This window comes from Pithys albifrons, chromosome 4 (assembly GCF_047495875.1).
Source record: "Pithys albifrons albifrons isolate INPA30051 chromosome 4, PitAlb_v1, whole genome shotgun sequence".
NCBI classification, from domain to species: domain Eukaryota; kingdom Metazoa; phylum Chordata; class Aves; order Passeriformes; family Thamnophilidae; genus Pithys; species Pithys albifrons.
This window is the reverse complement of record NC_092461.1, coordinates 92,627,319-92,644,771: the sequence shown is the minus strand read 5'-3', so window position 1 is coordinate 92,644,771 and position 17,453 is coordinate 92,627,319. Positions and strand designations below refer to the sequence as shown.

The window sequence follows — 17,453 nt, the reverse complement described above, 5'->3', positions numbered from 1 at the left end:
AAGAGGGGCACTTTGAAAAACTCCCAACCCTGGACAAAACAAAGACCACTACTCCTCCAGAAAAGAAGAAGAAGGAAAAAGAAAGAAAGGCTTTTCTTAGGCCTCAGCTCAGGTGTTTTCTTTATACTTAATTACAGGTTTTCTTCCACAATTTTATTTATTCTAGCACACATGACCACTAGCCTATTAACTGATGGTACAGGAGTTTGCAATGCAATAAAACTAGGAAATAGATGTCCTGAGGTGAAATAATAAAGCAGCATTTTGGAAAAGCAAACAGAGGGTGAAAGCCTGTGACCACAGCTTCAAACACAACTCAGTAAATAGCACAGAGATGTGACTGGTATACCTGTCTGTTTAAAGCAGCACAGGGGAAAGACAAATCATCAGCCAGAAAATACTTTCATAACCATATAGGGAAAAAACATAAAAATTTAGAAATGGAGAGTGAACTTGGGACCCTTTGTGCAGAGATAAAAAACAATTTAATAGCTGTAAAACCCCTATCTTGTGGTGTCTGAAAAGTTCAAAGAAAGACTGTTTTACAGAATTATATCAATAATTTAGGTGACAGCTTAAAATTTAAATGTTCATAATTAGACGAGAATACGTCTGAGAGGCAAATACAAGTCTAAGGCCTCTAGAACAAAAATAGTTCTAGTATAATACAATCCCAAGGATTTGAACTGAATATAATCCTATTCAACCCTTTTTGAGTATAAAGCTGGCTTTGTTGGTTTTAAGTACTTTTTTGGGGAAGGCAGTTGAGCCAAATTAAGAAAAATCTTACCCACTTTAAAAAAAAGCCTTCACAGAAAACAATTTCAATAAAGCTACTTACGAGTCACTGTATCATTAGAGCTCATAAAGCCTTCCTCTCTAACCAAAGCCCATGTGAAACACTTTGTGACATCACAAATCAAAAAACAGCACTCAGAGGAAGAGCCAGTAAGAAAAATCTATATAAAAGTAAAATAATGACATCTGTCAGCATTATAAAAACAATGTTTTTTGTACAACAGTCATTAATGCTTACAAAGTCTTCTGGAATTGAAGCACTACTTATGTGACTTCTTGCTATCAAAAATTATTACATTTCTTTCCTAGATATTTCAATTGTTAAACATCTCTGAGAAACTGTACAGAAAACACTGCTTTTGAGTGAGAAATCCAAAATGCATGCAAGGCACTGCAGAGAAGCATCTACCTTGAACAAGGTCTGCTCTACAAAATGCAGGGAAAAAACAGAATTAGATCTTAATGCAAACGGAGAGCAAAGAAAGGACAGCAATGGAGGAGAGCATACATACCAACTAAGAACTAGAATGTAAAGGCCTCAAGAAAATTTCCAATGCCAAGAGGAAATTAAGCATAAGCAACTACACATTTATAAATATTTATATATAAGAACTAACAACTGTGCTGAAAGCTTTATGCTACTTCCAAGTATACAATTAAAAGAAAAAAAATACCAACACATAACCACACAACAACAATTACATCCAGACAAGACTACTACACCCCTAAATTAAGACGAGGAACATTCCCAGGCTTTATTGTTTGCTTCATCCCCAAGTGTGTACAGTGATCTGACTTACTTAAAATTTACCCACACTCTGCAATCTTTTGACACTAGGTGTTGATTGGTTTCAAATAGAACCTGTTTCATTATGATACCACCATAAAAATACATATGAAACAACAGACATGGAAGCAAGCAGAAGGGAAAGGAAAAACAAGGTTAAGGTTTCAAAACAAATAAAGAATTTTTATAGAGTTTAGTGCAATATGACATTTAATAAAGCATTAACTTTATTTACATCTAAGCGGGCTGTCTTCATTTAGCATTGCTTTAGCACTTACCTGGGAGCACAGCTTCTCCATTGGAATACCAGTGATGTTACTGAAATTTTCTATGAAATTCTTGGGAGCACGAAAAACTCGAAGCACTTTTTCATCTGCTCCTGACACAAACTGAAAGCGGCCGACCATTGCCAGACAACGCATGTCGTATCCATGTACTTGAGGCCTTGCAATTTCATGCCAGGTTACCTAAATAAACAGACATGAAGTTTAAACACAATCCTTAACCAGAGAAGTAATGAGGTTTTGAGTTTCAAAAGCTGCTTTACTTGCTGACTTAATTAAAATAAAGCAAAGCTAACAGCAGCCTTCTACTGACGTGCATGAAACTGATGCATGATCATGTACATTAGCTGAACACTACTTCTGCAGCAGGGGCGGTCCCGTGGTGTAAAGGAGAGCACTCTGGACTCCAAATCCCAAGGACCAGAGTTTGAGTCTCAGTGGGGACCGTCCCCTGGCAGTTCAATGCCTCCCTGACATCCCATCCCATCCCATCAGATCTCGGATGCTCAGTAGGGTCAGCCCCGGTTAGTACTGGGTGCTGTGACAGTCCTGAGGACTTCACTGTCACTGTCCAAGCTCACTCGGCCGTGGCAGAGGGACCTCAGGAGTTAAACGGTGGGGCCAGTTCTGTGCACGCTGAGCCTCACCTAAAAAATCCCCCACGCAGGCTGGAAGGGCACACCCACGTGGGGAGAGCCCTGCCCAAAGCTTTGTCCACCAAGTCTGGCCGTACATACACACATACTTCTCCAGCAAACAATCCTCTAAGGAGTAAACTGTGTCCCAGCAAAAATGTGTTTAAGGCACTTACTGTGACTTCCTTGAGCTAGACAGTCAGGAATGGAACACAATTTGCTTAAGCAAAAGGAGGATTGTATGCTACTACTTTCAAAACTGTAGCTCTGAAAGACCCATGAAAGGGAGTGATAATTACCTTGCTCCTTCATCTATCATTCACAAAGCACAGCAGCACTGCTGTCAGCAGGCTACAGGTTCCTACTTCCCTCTTTTCTTTAAATACTTGATTTTAATGAGACCATTTAAGAGAGGTTTTGCAAAAAAACCTGAAAAAACCAAAATAGCTTCTTGTAGAAAAAACATCTGGGAAATTATAGAAGTGTTTTCATTTGAAGTACTACTTCTCCTACTTTCTTATATTCATGTCCAGTCTTCAAGTTTTAATCCAGATAAATGAGAATTAACAGCTGACCAAAACAGACAGACAAGCTAGTTTTAGTCATACTAAACAAAGAATATTAGCAAAAAAATATATTCAATTATTAAAATTGCTTTTCTAAAAAGCTGATTTATTCTACACATGAGAAAAATGATTCTTAAAAAAATTGTTTCTTTTCTAGCAAATACCCTTCATGAAGAGATTTTTCCCAAGTATCATTTGCTACTGCTCCTACATGACACTTCAGTTAGAAAAATCCAATGTGCACCTTTAATAGCTAAGAGAATTAGAATTCATTTCCTCACCTAAAATTAACTTAGACTACTTCACTATTACAATGCCTGTAGCCAACACAGAATTTACATTGTACCAGATATTGTATGAATATAAGCAAAGACATTATATTAACTGTAAACTGCATATATGACCCTAAAAGTTCAATTGAGTTTTGAAGGCTAAATTTTCCAATAGAACCTGAATGGGAATTTGAGATATCCTACAAAACCTCATGATTTCACAAGGGCTTTACTATTTTCCAGAGGGAAAAAAGGCATTCATTCTTAAAATAAAAACAAACAGTGCAATAAGCCCTTCTACTCCTTAGTAGGTGCATCTTTACATACTTTGGAACACAGCACATAAGAATGAAAGAAACCCAAAAACTCAAATCCCAAAACAAGGAGAGGGCTGTGTAAGCAAAGCAACAAGTTTCTTTCAGAAAAATCAGGATGCTGATTTGCATGATAAATCAAAGTTGATCATTGTCCCTCATTTCTGATATTCTGCTATCAGAATTGCAGATTTAAGACGGGATAAATATTTGCATTTGACACTTCATTCCCTTTTTATAAGGAAAAACATGAATATTGAGCTGTAATACTAACTTTTCATAGATACCTGAACCATCCATTGTTAAGACAAACATCAGATGTCACCTGCTGTAATTTTTCAGATGCTAAACTCGGTGTAGTAAAGAAACTAAGGCATTTTAAAAGTCTATAATACCCAAGTTCAGGAGCAGCAGAACTAAAAACCTGATTTTCAGGGTTCAGAAGTCCTGAACACAACCTTTCAAATGACCCACCTCTATCTCAACCCTCCATTTCACCCCACCAAAAGGATACTACAGCTTTCTCCCACAGCTCATGCAGCAACAGATGTTGACACTACTTAGATTTACACCTGGTCAAATTAGCCAGGTGGCTGCTCTGTGTCAGAACAGGAAGTAGAAGAATTCAGTTCCCACCAGATTTAGATATGAAGACCGCAATCACTCTGCTAAATCAATTGATTCAAAAGTTTCAGGGAGAGCTGTATACGTAAATCATACAAAGCTCAGTTCTTTCAGAAATAGGAGTAAAATTTAGCAAGCAGCATACACAATAAAGAGTAGTACTTCAGTAGGTCACAGAGAAGTGATACTGACAACTCTTGAAGGCTGCCAGCTTACATCATGTGGTAGTTCTGAACTTTGCTTCACTATGTCAAATCCAACATACTATTCTTCCCACAGAGCTGCTGTACCCTCCTCATTCAAGATTAGGCGTCCCAGTTAAAGGGGGCAGAACCAGCTTATCACCATATAACCAAAACTGTGTATTCTACACCCTCCACATCATTTCTGATGGATTGTTAATAATAGATGATTTACAGCAGCTGCCCAGAGCACACCTGACACCTCAGGTTACAGGCTGGATGTTAAAGGATCCTGTGAGAGAGGGGAGTGTTCCTTTGTCTTCACACCAATGACTCAGTTGTGGTAACTCCCCTCCAGGCAGGCATCAGCACCTTCACACCCAGCCTGAGGGATCATGTCTGCTAATGGGCCATCAAAGATTCCAAAAATATCCCATGACTCACAGAGTTACATCACCCACTGTGAAACTCCTTGCTCTGGGGGAGGTACTGGGCATGCCCAGCTGAACCTGAGCATAGATAATCTTCAGGTTTTGGGACTTCTGGTAGGACTTGTCGGATCCAGAAGAGAACCAGAACCTCAAAGGACTGTGACTGCCACCCTTGATAAGACTGCAGTCATTACTTGGACAAGACTACAACCATCATCCTCACCAACGGGTTTTTCCTTTGCTTTTAGTTTGCACTCAGAGGGACCATGTACTGCTCAGCACAGGGGCTAACGAACACCATCCTGGTCATGCCTCAAGGTGCTGGGTTATACATCAGTCTTTGTGGGTTAAAACCAGTGTTCTCTGTATCACTGTAGTTATTGTAATCTTTATAGTAAATTGTAACCCTGACTTGTAATCTCTTGAGCTGGGTTCATTTCTCCCACCAGTTTACTTTTAAACCGGCACATTAGGGATAAAAGCAGGAAAGGAAACTGGAAATGCCCTTCCTACAACACAAGGCAAAGTGATAGCTCTTGAAGTGGAATTGCCAGCACTTTTGCATGACCTGGAAGAAGGAAATCAAAGAATTGATGCCAAATTCACTCTCTCAAAAACAGGAGACTTGCTCTGCTAGTCTACACTACAGACCCTTTGATTAAACAGCTGTAATAGTCTCTCTCCCCCAATCAACAGCACAGTTTGCACAGGGCTTTACTTGACTACAGTCAACCTAGTCAATTTTTGCCAGTTTCCTGAGTGGAACACCAATACTGTTCTGCCAGAAAAAAGTTGTATTTGTAAAGGAGGGAAGTGAATGAGAAAAAAGAAACAGTAACTTCTGCATTCCTAGACAGGGTTTCTCCCAACTCACTGCAGGAGGCATGAGCAAGCAGCTGTGTGGTCCTTAGCTGTTGGCTGGAGTTAATCCATGACAGTACCAACTGCACTCACGTAACTAAGAATCATTCCAGTGAAACAGTCACAAAGTAGTGTTAAGAAAAAATACAGTGAGAACTTTGTTTAGATTAAGTTCATGTAAAAAAACACAACCTAAGTTGAGTTTCACTATAATTACCTGCAGCAATGTTAGGCAATAGTTAAACAGGGGCAATAGATGGTTATTACAATCAGCCATGTATTCCTCCTTCTGAATTACTGCAGAGCCTGTTTTCCAAGACCCTGGAAGAACACTGACTGAAGGTAATCTGGAGGTAAACTCAGAATTAAACAGTAGTTTAATACTACGTGATTCCAAAAACTGCCACTAAAAATAACCAAACCACACAGTTTTGAACTGATATCCTCTTGAGGAAATTTAATGTTTGCATTATAATTCAGGCAACTTGTTCCAAACTCAGGACAGCCTCAACCAAACTTATAAAATCTTTGAAGATCATACCTCTGTCTCTTCATTTCTTTTCCATGGAGCAAAGAGTCTAGTTGTTTGATCAGAGCCCACACTGATGATAAACTCTCCTTCTGGATCCCACTTTACATCCTCTACACTGTTAAAGTGTCCTGAAATCACAACTTCTGGAATCCATTCTTTCTGTCAGAAAAGTCACCAAAAGAAGAAAGGAGTTTTCGCTTAACTGATTGGCATATTCTAACCAAAATAAAAAAATACTGAGAAAGCAAAAAAAAGACATTTGAAAACAGCAGATTAGAACTCAAGAGTGACTGGAGAGACACAAATACTGATTTATTGCTCCAACCTAAAAGAAACCTGTGTTACTGGTTCAGCTGTAAACAAAGCACAACCACAAAAGAGTTCAGTCTATTCAAATGACTTCACAACCCCCACAGATAAGAACCAGGTTTTAGAGCCTGGGAGATTTCAACCTCCCTTCTGTGCAGGAGTGAGACTCCTACAGAATATTATGTTCAAAGAAGGCCTAGTTCAATCATTAATTTTAAATGGTACTGTTACACTTTTAATAACAGAAATTTACTTCAAGAGACATTGTTATGGGTTTAGCCAAGTAGGCCAAAAAATTAGGCTTTAAAGTTCAGATTAGGCCTGAAATTGTCAGCTGACTTGAGCTGGGCTGAGCTAGCTAACAGCTGACTTCTTCCAGCCAATAATATTGTATTCCATACCATACTACATCATCTCAAAGGGTGTAAAATCCAGTGTGTGGGAGTGGTTTGGTTAGTTCCATCATGGCTGCACTAAGAGGAGGACATCTAGCAGCTCCTCTACTATCCTGGGCCCTGCTCCTGTTGCCTGTGCTTGCATTTTGTTTGCATTCAGGGAAGTAGAAATATTTTGTTGTTATACTTTCTCTTTCTTGCTGAGTGTCTTTTGGAGTGCTGATGAATTTAGAGTAATGGGCTTTGTATTAATTGGGGAGTGGGAAGTTATTCCTTGTTTTATATATGTAACTTGTGTAAGTGTGTGTTATATTGTAGTTTCCTCTTAATTTTCTCCTTTCTGTATAAATACATGTAGTTAGTTCCAGCATAAACCTTTTTTTGAGGGTTTTTCTTTTCTCTCCCTCTTCTTTTTTCCCTTGGCTGGCTGGGGGGAGGAGGAACCCTCTTCACTCTGTCCTGGACAGTTGGCGTTTTGCCAGCTCAACCCAGGACAGACATAAAAGCATAATTCTTTTAAGTAATACTACTAACAAAAAGAACAACATACCTTATTAACTGTAGCCTGTTTCCAAAGATGAAGTGCTCCATGAAAGGCATGAGCAATGATCATTGTACCATCTGGACTAAACTGGCAGTCAAAAAATCCAAGAGTATTGCCACCCACTTCACCTACCCGTACCTGAATTAATGAACAGAAGTGAAATATCCATGAAAATGGCATTCTATTCATGGAAAATCATTCTCATTTCATGAGATGAAAATTTACCTATAGACAAGAGTTCACATCATACACACAAACACAATTCAATAATATTTTAATTGCAAAGTTAAGCACTGAAATGTCATGGGAATTAAAGCTGCATGACATTTTAATGGAGCCTCCCTTCATAGACATCTCAAGACAGGATCTCCCAAGGGAAAGAAAAAACTACATTAGATGAGATGCACGGCCAATTGTTCTATGTTTCAGTCCAGTCTGTTGGATGCAACAGTTCCTTCTCACCTATTGCCTTGCTATTGCTCTGTTTCACAAAATGGAAAAATGGTCCAAAGGAACAGTGGCTCCCAATTACCATTTTTTGTCCTTCTTAATTTCCAAGATTCCCTAACACTTTCATTTCCGTGTTTCTCCATGAATCTCTGCAATTTGATCCACATTTCTTCTGTGGTATATTGCAGCCTCTGTTTTGTGCTTCCCTTACAACTTCACATGTATATATGCGTGCATACACATATGCCTGAAGTTGCTCTAGTGCTCTCCCAGTTTTGTAATTATATTAAAAGATTAATGAAGTTATATTTTCAAGTTTTATTCAAAAGATAAGATCACAATTCCTTTCAAGCTGTCAATTCCTCCATTCTTCTTTAGCCGCTTTTAAGGTCACAATGAAATGCACCTATGCCTCATTTTAAATGGCACTGCACTAGAAAGGCCCATTTTATTAGGACTCACTCAAAAAAATACCACTCATATTGAAGTGACTTTGATATGCCATGCTAGAGGCAGGATTTGAGTTTCACTTCTGAGCAGAGAACAAATTTGTGAAGACTTTTTGTTCATCATATCAAAATGAAAGACAGAAATTGGGATGTTCCTCTTGTGCCTTTCCTCCCTGCAGGCTTCCAGCTCAGATCTCCCTCTCTCAATGCAAAACAGATTGTTGCAGCTACAATGACTGATCTGAACTTCAAGCTTCACACTTGTGGTCAAACAGAATGTAAAATGAAAGAATAACAACTCGTAACAAGTTTTACTGCACAACTATTTTTAGAAGCTTGTAAATTTAGCCACAACTAAGCATTACAACTAGGGATATAAAATGGCATCTCTATGTGATCAACCTATTATGAACTAATTTCTACACCAAGTACAAAGGCACAAGAACTTTTCAGTGCAACAGAGGAAAAATTAAAAACACTACTGTAATTCTCTCTTTTGCATCCAAGAGAGGATTAGAAGTTTTTTGTGACAGGAAAGATCACAAACAATGGTTGGCATAACCCAACACAAACATTTTCAGCTGAACTACTGCAGTTTGGAAAAGCAGGTCAGCTGAAACAAAGACATCAGTCAAAGCACTAGAGAAATCTGGTTGCAATATTTGCTTATTTAGGAAGATCCACATTAGAACAGCTTTCAAAATACTACTGACACATAAGCATTCAGCTCAAATGCAAGAAAAACCTAATGACACAGCTCATGAACAAGTTCCTGTGAGTAAAGCCAGGCTTGTGAATTCCACGTCAGCTGCTCTGTAGTAACTGCTTGGGTCACATTCCCACAAGGATTAGCTGCAAATAGTTCAGGAAGGTTTCTTCCTCCTCTTACCAGGACTACACAGCATGTGTTACTATGCAGCACCTGTCTTGCTATACTGTGAATGACAGTTGAGCAGAAACAGTCCTTGTCAACTCCCCAATACAGTGATAAGAATGCAAACAAGCAATAAAAATCATATTGTATCACATTTTTAAAATACAGTTTTACTTGCAATACAGCATCAGAAGGAGTATTTTTGCAAGAAAACACTTTTGCCTTTCTCCACAAATTTTATAGGTTTTTTTCCCTACAGTACACACACTATGTTGAAAACACAACTTAAATACAGTTCATATTATGAGAAAGAATGACACTTGCCTGTTCTAGCCAGACTCCAGATTCCTTATCAGGCTCCCAGACAATCACAGTTTTGTCCATTGATGCAGACAATATCCTCATTGGTTGTTGCATGCTGCCATCTACAGTACAAGGAAAATTATTACCCTACAACCTAGCAATACTTGCTAAAAAAATTTTATCATACTGAAATCGAAACATGCCAAGAAAATTGCTCAGCATCAGAGGCATGCAATGCAGTACTCATATGCCAGACTTAAAGCCTCTCATTATTGAATTAAATATAATTTGGAGGAAAAGCTAGAGCTTCACCAAGAGAATGCACAGCAGTTCCCAGTTCCATTCCTTAAGTAATTTTTTTTTTCCAAAATTGTTAGATTCACTACAGATTTCAACAGACTCGAGCACCTTGTAATACATACAGTAGTCAAGACTGCTCCCCAAAAGGAAGCAAAACACTCCAGACAAATGCCCAACACAACCAGAATGGGGAAGAGGGAACTGGTTCATCACCCAGTTGCGAAACCTGTCAAAGCACCACTGAGGAACTTTTCTTGATAACAGAGATGTCGGGTGGGCATCTCAGGATCATGTGCCAGCACCAGATCTCGCACCCTATGCATTGTGAATATGTCCCTCAGATCAGTCTGCCTCTAGTGACAATCTGTTTTGGGGAATCCAGGCTTGGGCAGGCCACAGAATGCAAGCAGCTGTACATATGCAGAAGCATGAGGTAAGACACCTGGAAAACTTCACGGTCTAGCAGGACAGTTTTCAGACTGCAGGGCAAGACTGACAGGCCTATATGGTGCCCAAACCTTTCTCTAACACGCAAAATCTTTTACTGTTGTCAAATTGAAGCAAAAAAAAAAAAGAGAACTTTAAGGACCAGATAACTAGGTCAATACTTTTAAAGCAACTCCTGTGTCTTTCACTACAGGTATTTTGACATTCTAAAGCCACTCTGCTGTTCAGGAGTTGTATATACACCAGCAAAGCTGTTGTTTGTACCACTGCAGTCACCTGCCATCAGTAGCTCTAAAATATATCAGAAAAAAGGCAGCTTTGTCAATACAAATACACAAGGGCATTGTGATTGTGCGAACGTGTCAAATCAAGACTATCCTTCCATCATACACCAGGTAGGCACATAACAGCAAATCAGTACTGCAAACCAGGCTGTCAGAATTTAAGGATTTCAAAAGAAAAATACATACTAGAGCAAAACGAAAAATTCAACTTTAAATAACACTTCTTCAATGCGAGTCTGCATTAATGCTTCAAAGGTACATGCTGGAGAAAAATGATAGTCCAGGAAATCCTGATATGTTAACTTAATGCTTGGGAGACTGAAAATTAATCTTCTGAATGTTGCTATGTACTCCTTTCTACTCCATAAAAAAGAAAGGAGCACTCTTGAAATCATGCGTACCTTCTGAAGAACATTTAAAATACATGTATCAAGGTAAATGAGTAGAGCGATTAATTCATACTGATTAATTAAACTAATTTGTACACCATAACCAATAAATCAATTACAATAAAGTCATTATGGATCAGTTATTTTATTTAATTCTTTTAAAAAACATGAGTAAAAGGCAACATCCCTTTACTCATAAAACCTTATTTGCAGAATTTAAAGACTTTCATAGTTTACAGTCACAAGTGAACACGCAAACAATACAAAGACATGTCACTATTCCCTATGTATACAACACGTAGCTGGTAAGCGTTTGGTATCTTTTTACCTTTGGAAAATGAAGGTTGCCAGTGAACTGCATACACCCAGTTTTCATGACCAGCCAACACAGACTCCAAAGTAACCGCATAGGATGTGTCAGTATCTACCACAAATCAGAGAAAAGCACATTTCTTTGTAAAAGCCAAAAAAGAGCAGGTCATTTCTGATATCTTCAGTGAGAATGTATCTACTGCTTTCAACATCTACAACATCTCAACAGCTTATTGACATTGAACAGCTCCTTGAAAACCTACTTTGCTACAAGCCCTGAGTACCAGATCGATGCTTAAGAGGTCAGTGTATTGCCTCAGAGTGCTGTCACAGAATTTCTGGAGAACTCTCCAGCAATTCTGAAATAAATGCTCTGACATTGGCTCTACCCATACTCTTATGCGTATTTGCATCGCCAAATGACTGAAAATACAAGCACTAGGATACTTCAGACAATGGACCAGGACTTGCAGGAAGTAGCATGAGCACTTTTTACACATAACATCATACACACTTGGGATGTTGATATTAAGCTCTCTCACTGCTTCAGCATTACTTGTAACATATTAACTTTACACGGTCATGGCTTTAAAACAATAACTCCACTTTTTCTAACAGTTTTCTAAAAACCATGCCGTCAAATTCACCTCAGAGTCTCTTTATACAAGAAACACACCAAATTAGACGGTAACCACCTTGTTAGCTCCCCTGAAACCATGAAGAAAGACACAAGTGAGAAACTGAGGAAGAGAATTTTACAGCTGTCACCTACCTTTGGCAGTAAAAACATTCTCTTTCAATTTTATGGAATCATCTTCAGTTTCTGAAAGTTGCTTTGATTTTGTACACACTTTCCAAATTCTTATCAAAGAATCCTGAGCACAGCTTGCTAAGAAAAGGTCTTCCCCTATTTATTTTCAAAAAAATAAAAAATTAGAGCCACATTTTCACCGCTTTTTCATTGCAACCACTGCCATGACTAACATACCCTCCTTCCAAACATGTGCCTACTGCGTTATTTAAATTTTTCCTACTGTACATAGTAATGATAAAATCCATTGTTTTATTTCATCATCAACTCACCTGCCCATTTTAAACTCTCTACTAATTTATAACACACTGACTATGAATATGTCCCTGCTTACAAAGTGGGGAAAACATGATAAATACTGTACTTGTACACAACTTCCTCACTAATTATGGCTCTTACTCTTGGAATTCTATCAGTCTCAATACTTCTCAGAACTCCTTGCCTCCTTTTCTTTCTTCAGGGTTGTAGCATTCTCTAATTCCATCCACTTTACTTGTGCCATTGCAAGAACTATTTTGATTAGTTAATGTCTGAATAGGTTCTCCTCTTGAAATCTTATTCTTAATTAAAAAAAAGGAGGGGAAGCAGGAGAAAAGTACTATTTCCCCCTTGTCACGTGACACAGAGGAGGGGCAGAAATGCAAAGATTTCTTGTCCCACCTGTATTAATATAAAGCTATTTGCTGTAAGCATCCTCCTAATACAAAACCTTACACAACCAAGATCAGCCTGTCTATGTCTCACTTATAGAGACAATGCTGGACAGAACACTGGAAGGGTTTTTGACACTGCTATGAGACTACACTTAATAGCAAGAAAGAACCTTTGCCATGGCAGCTCCCAAATAACTTTTATTAATACAAGTGTGTGACAGTTATTGAGGGTTTCGCGTTGCCAGTGATAATTTAGCTGCATAATTGTATTTAATTGTTGACAAAAACCCCAGAAGAAACCAGCACAAAACACGCTCTACAGACAAGCACAGCAAACTCAAGTTTCAATACAGAATTCAAGCAGCATACCCTCCACAACAGACTTAACTAACAACAGAAAACTACTAACTAGAAACGCAACAACCTAAGACACAAATCTGAACCCCCTCAGTAACACAGAGGAACAAAACGAACTGCACACAACCTTCTCTGTAACACAAAGCAAAAAATAGAGCTGTTTCCCACTAACACACATGTTAAAAGGAACTATACACTTTAAAGGAACACAACAGACAATATATATATACCCAGTAGGTTGCAAGGTGTAAAGCAAGGTACAATAGGTAATAAAGTAACAACATACATTTAGTATGTAAGGTGCCTTTAGAATAAAGATGTAGTCAAGTGAAATTAGTATCAAAGCAGCTACAGGGTGAAAGTGAAAACATATTATCAGGGCATTCATCTTTCATACTGACCACAAACTGCCCACTCAACTCCTCTTATCCAATCTTCATGGCCAGGAAGTATTAAAGTTTTCTGAAACTGAACAAGAATTCCTGTTATATCATGGAAATGTACTTAATTACCACATACATATCAGCCAGAAGCTTTGGTTTTAAAAATCTTTTATATTTACAGCTTATATTACATGAAACTGGAAAAAATTAAGCTGCTACTAAGGATTTTTGTTTACAGATGGATTCTCATAAGCTTTTTTGGTTTTGCCACCATTAGATAAACACATGTCACGTTATGGTGTTTCCCATGGGCAGGAATGAATGTGCACACCCTCAAGAGGCCAGAGTCTCTCAATAATACAAATAAAACATTTTTAACTTCATCAGGCTTACTGTAATACACAAAGCATAACATAATGCAGGTATGATCTGACAATTTCTCTTATTTGTGAGAAGTGGATGCAACTGCAGACGATGAGGATGAATACAGGCAGAATCAAGAGCAAAAATAAGAGTAAATGCTTTGAAAACTATTTCAAGAATAAATTTGTAATACGATATGATTGATATGAATCACATATGGGGCTAGAAATATTCTTAAGTTTATTAACTAAATTTTTAAGGACAGTATAAATCAAGAATTGCATCTACTGACAGAAAACTGCATGAATATGGGCTCAGGAACACAGGAATGCAAACACAGTTGGGTTTTTTAAGAACTTTCATTAGTAGTATATTTGCATTCACGGTTGAATAAAATAAATGGTTATATTATATATGTGTTTACTGCTTACTTAGCATTTAAACCATTTCTGATTTTCTTTGCCCAGAACCAGTCTTACTTCCAAGACATTTTTTTATCCAAGTTGACTTAAAATGTCTGAAATAATCACTACAGTTAAAACACTAGTGTAGTTTAGTATGAAACTATCATATTATTTTTGGCATTCTGGTAAGTCCCTTACCTAGATCTACTAAGAACTAAGATTAAATGATATCCTCTGCTATCAGCACGAGTCTGCAACTGAGCTCTCTCCCCCTACCTGGGACCAAAACCAAAAGCTTTTCTCACTGTGTTGCTGCTCTTTCTCAGAATCTCTCTCTTCTGCTTCAGAGTTGGTGAGCAACAGCAACTCACCCAAAGGAAAAATGTGCAGTATGAAAAAAAATCATACTCAGAAATTTGTGCCTTTCACCCAACATTTCTGATATTCTCCAAAATCACCTTACTTCCCATCAGACAATGTCACTCTGCCTCTCCTTGTTCTACATTTGCAGTCAGAGATTCACAGAATGGTTTACTTTGGAAGGAACATTAAAGATCACCTAGTTCTAAGATCTCTGCCATGCACAGGGACAACTTCCATTAGAAAAGGCTGCTCAAAGCCCCATCCAGCCTGTCCTTGAACACTTCTAGGGACAGGTTGCTTCATCACCCTCAGAGTAAAGAATTTCTCCCTAATATCTACTCCAAACCTACTTTCTTTCAGTTTAAAGCCCTTGTTTCTTGTCCCATCACTACATGCCCTTGTAAAATTAGAGAACAATCTATATATGAGATACAGGGCCAGAACAGCTGATCAGATACTTCCAATCAGAGAGTTTTGGTCTTAAGAATGTGTTCTCACAGCCACCTATAGGTCTTATTTAGCTAGTCACTTCTCTGGCACTCCTAGATGTGGCATTCCAGCCTGATGTTTATGTTTAAACACCCTACAGGTTATGTGCAAACAAAGGCAGGCAGAAACATCCCAGGAAACGAGAACAAACAGCAACCTAAGATTTTTCTGAAGACGTGTTTCTGACAATACCTTAAAAAAATTTTTAGCTATTCAAATTTCAGACAATAGACAAAGCACATATTTATTTATTTATTAGTTCATACAATCTTTTACATAAGGTTCTGTATTTTATATTCACCAATGTTAGTTGGTAAGTTTTTCCAACTGGAAGATTGGTTCAGGCTGAACTGTTGCTAAAATGCTTCTTTTTTATGGTTCCTTTTATGTTAAACAGTGTGCCTATCTCCTGAAACTTGACTTTAATATTAATCTAAACGCACATCTAATCATTTTGGTTTTTTTTAATTTCAAGGTGTGCTGTGGTGTGGTTATTTTTAATCACTCTCATCGTCTCACATCAAAAAGAACTATTATGAAAAGCAGCCATTTGTTCTTTCTTTAAAGAGTAAAACTAATTACTTTGAGATTATTAATACCACCCCAGGTTTCTAAGTCATTTCCCAAATGGGCTTTTAAGCACTACTTAGCTTTAAGTCAAGCATGCAGTTTCTTTGTGCTATAGAACAAGCACTCTTAAAGAGTCAGCTAGAAGCCTATTTTTATTTTTGCATGCTTACACTGCATATTCCCATTGAACTTGGTGGCATTTCAACTGATTTAAGGTAGAGGTTTCTGAACCGAATTACCTCATATTCACTCCTCAGCAGTAATACCAGCACCAGATGCTGTATGAGGCCTCATTGCTGAGGAGGGAGACTCCCACACCTCGGTAAATACATTCACTCCTTTTAATGAAAAACTCATGGTGCTGCCTTTCCCCTCTCTGGCACCTCATCCTGAACTTTGCCCCTGTCTGAAGTGTCAGTATAGTGGCTGGAAAACAGAGGGTGAACACAAGATCTATTGCCATGTACAGAAGGAACATGCCATGAAGTATGAACACGATACTCCCAGTCATAGGGTTTAGTCTTAGGTAGTACTTTGAGGAGCAAGGAGTAGGACTAGATGATCCTTAGGGTTCCCGTTCCACTTCAGATATTCTATGATTCACCCGAAGTTTTGATGATATTGTTTCCCATAAAAATAAAAATTGACCACTGAATCTGAGCAAGGAGCAGTGTTGCTGTTATGCCTTCTGCTACGGTTTCTTGTATTGTTTTTGCCCTTTTCTTTGACGTCTGTGTCTTGGTATCACATATTCAGTTTGTTCAGATGCATTCTGTTCTAAAATTGAAGCAATATAAAGCTTCTTGCAGATGCACATAGTCATTATTTTTAACTTACTCAGTCAAAATTTTTATTATTGTCTAAGTTATATTTACCAGTATTTTGAGCTGTAGCTCTTTTTTACAGATTTTCTTTCCATAGTCTCACATTTGTCCTCTATTTCAGCCTTCCACTCCATCTTCACTGGATACAGAAGAAGTTACAGTACCAACAGTTAAATCTAACAAAACCTCATGATCTGACTCACCTACCTCACAGGTTTTCCCATGCCTCTTAACTAATCTCTGAACATTGCTGCTAAGCAACAATCTGGTCTCTTTAGGCAAAGAAGAAAGCTGTTCTGTAGGTAGCAAAACTAATGAAGCCAGTCTGTCTGTGGACATGCCTAGCACACTCTGAACTGAATCTGCTCACACTTTTGGTTCCTCTTCTTCAGAATCAGGTTAGCAGCATTCTTTGGCAAACTTGGCAACAGAGGTCCAAGTCTTCTCATATTTTTCTGCAGCAGACACTAGACATGATATCCCTCTTGCATTTGTTTTTCTCATTAGATTATAAAGAGCCTGAATTATCTTTGAGTCTCTTACTCCACTTTTCCACTAGGCCAAATTATCTGGGTGAAAACGTAGTCAAACATGCACTGCACCATCTTCTTGGAAAAATCAAGCTCAACACAGAAATGTTTTACTTTAAAGCTCTATTTTGATCCCCTTTTTTACGTATTTCCCCTCCATAAGCCATACCCACAGATGTTATATCTTAAGCAGGAAAATATATAATGGTTTCTAAAAGATTTTTCCCTGGATACTTTTATAAATCAATATCCTCTTTCAACAAGTCTGAAAAGCAGAAAATTAATTTTCTCTCTACTACTTAACACTGTAAGGGATCTATGGGTAGGAAATCTCAAAAGATTCAGAGCTTGTCCATTCAATTTC

At 38.1% G+C, this 17,453-nt stretch overlaps 1 protein-coding gene across 2 annotated transcripts in view; it reads right to left on the bottom strand.

Moving 5' to 3' along the window:
* The window catches only part of ELP2 (elongator acetyltransferase complex subunit 2), a 43,669-nt gene that overhangs the window by 12,956 nt on the left and 13,260 nt on the right, over nt 1–17,453 (bottom strand). For both annotated transcript variants that reach the window (XM_071555002.1, XM_071555003.1), the window contains exons 7-13: nt 13,565–13,631; nt 12,115–12,249; nt 11,359–11,454; nt 9,632–9,732; nt 7,541–7,672; nt 6,296–6,445; nt 1,864–2,052 (exon numbers count right to left, since the gene is read on the bottom strand). In XM_071555002.1, coding sequence (XP_071411103.1) covers nt 1,864–2,052; nt 6,296–6,445; nt 7,541–7,672; nt 9,632–9,732; nt 11,359–11,454; nt 12,115–12,249; nt 13,565–13,631 — 870 coding nt within the window. The remainder of the gene's footprint in view (nt 1–1,863; nt 2,053–6,295; nt 6,446–7,540; nt 7,673–9,631; nt 9,733–11,358; nt 11,455–12,114; nt 12,250–13,564; nt 13,632–17,453) is intronic.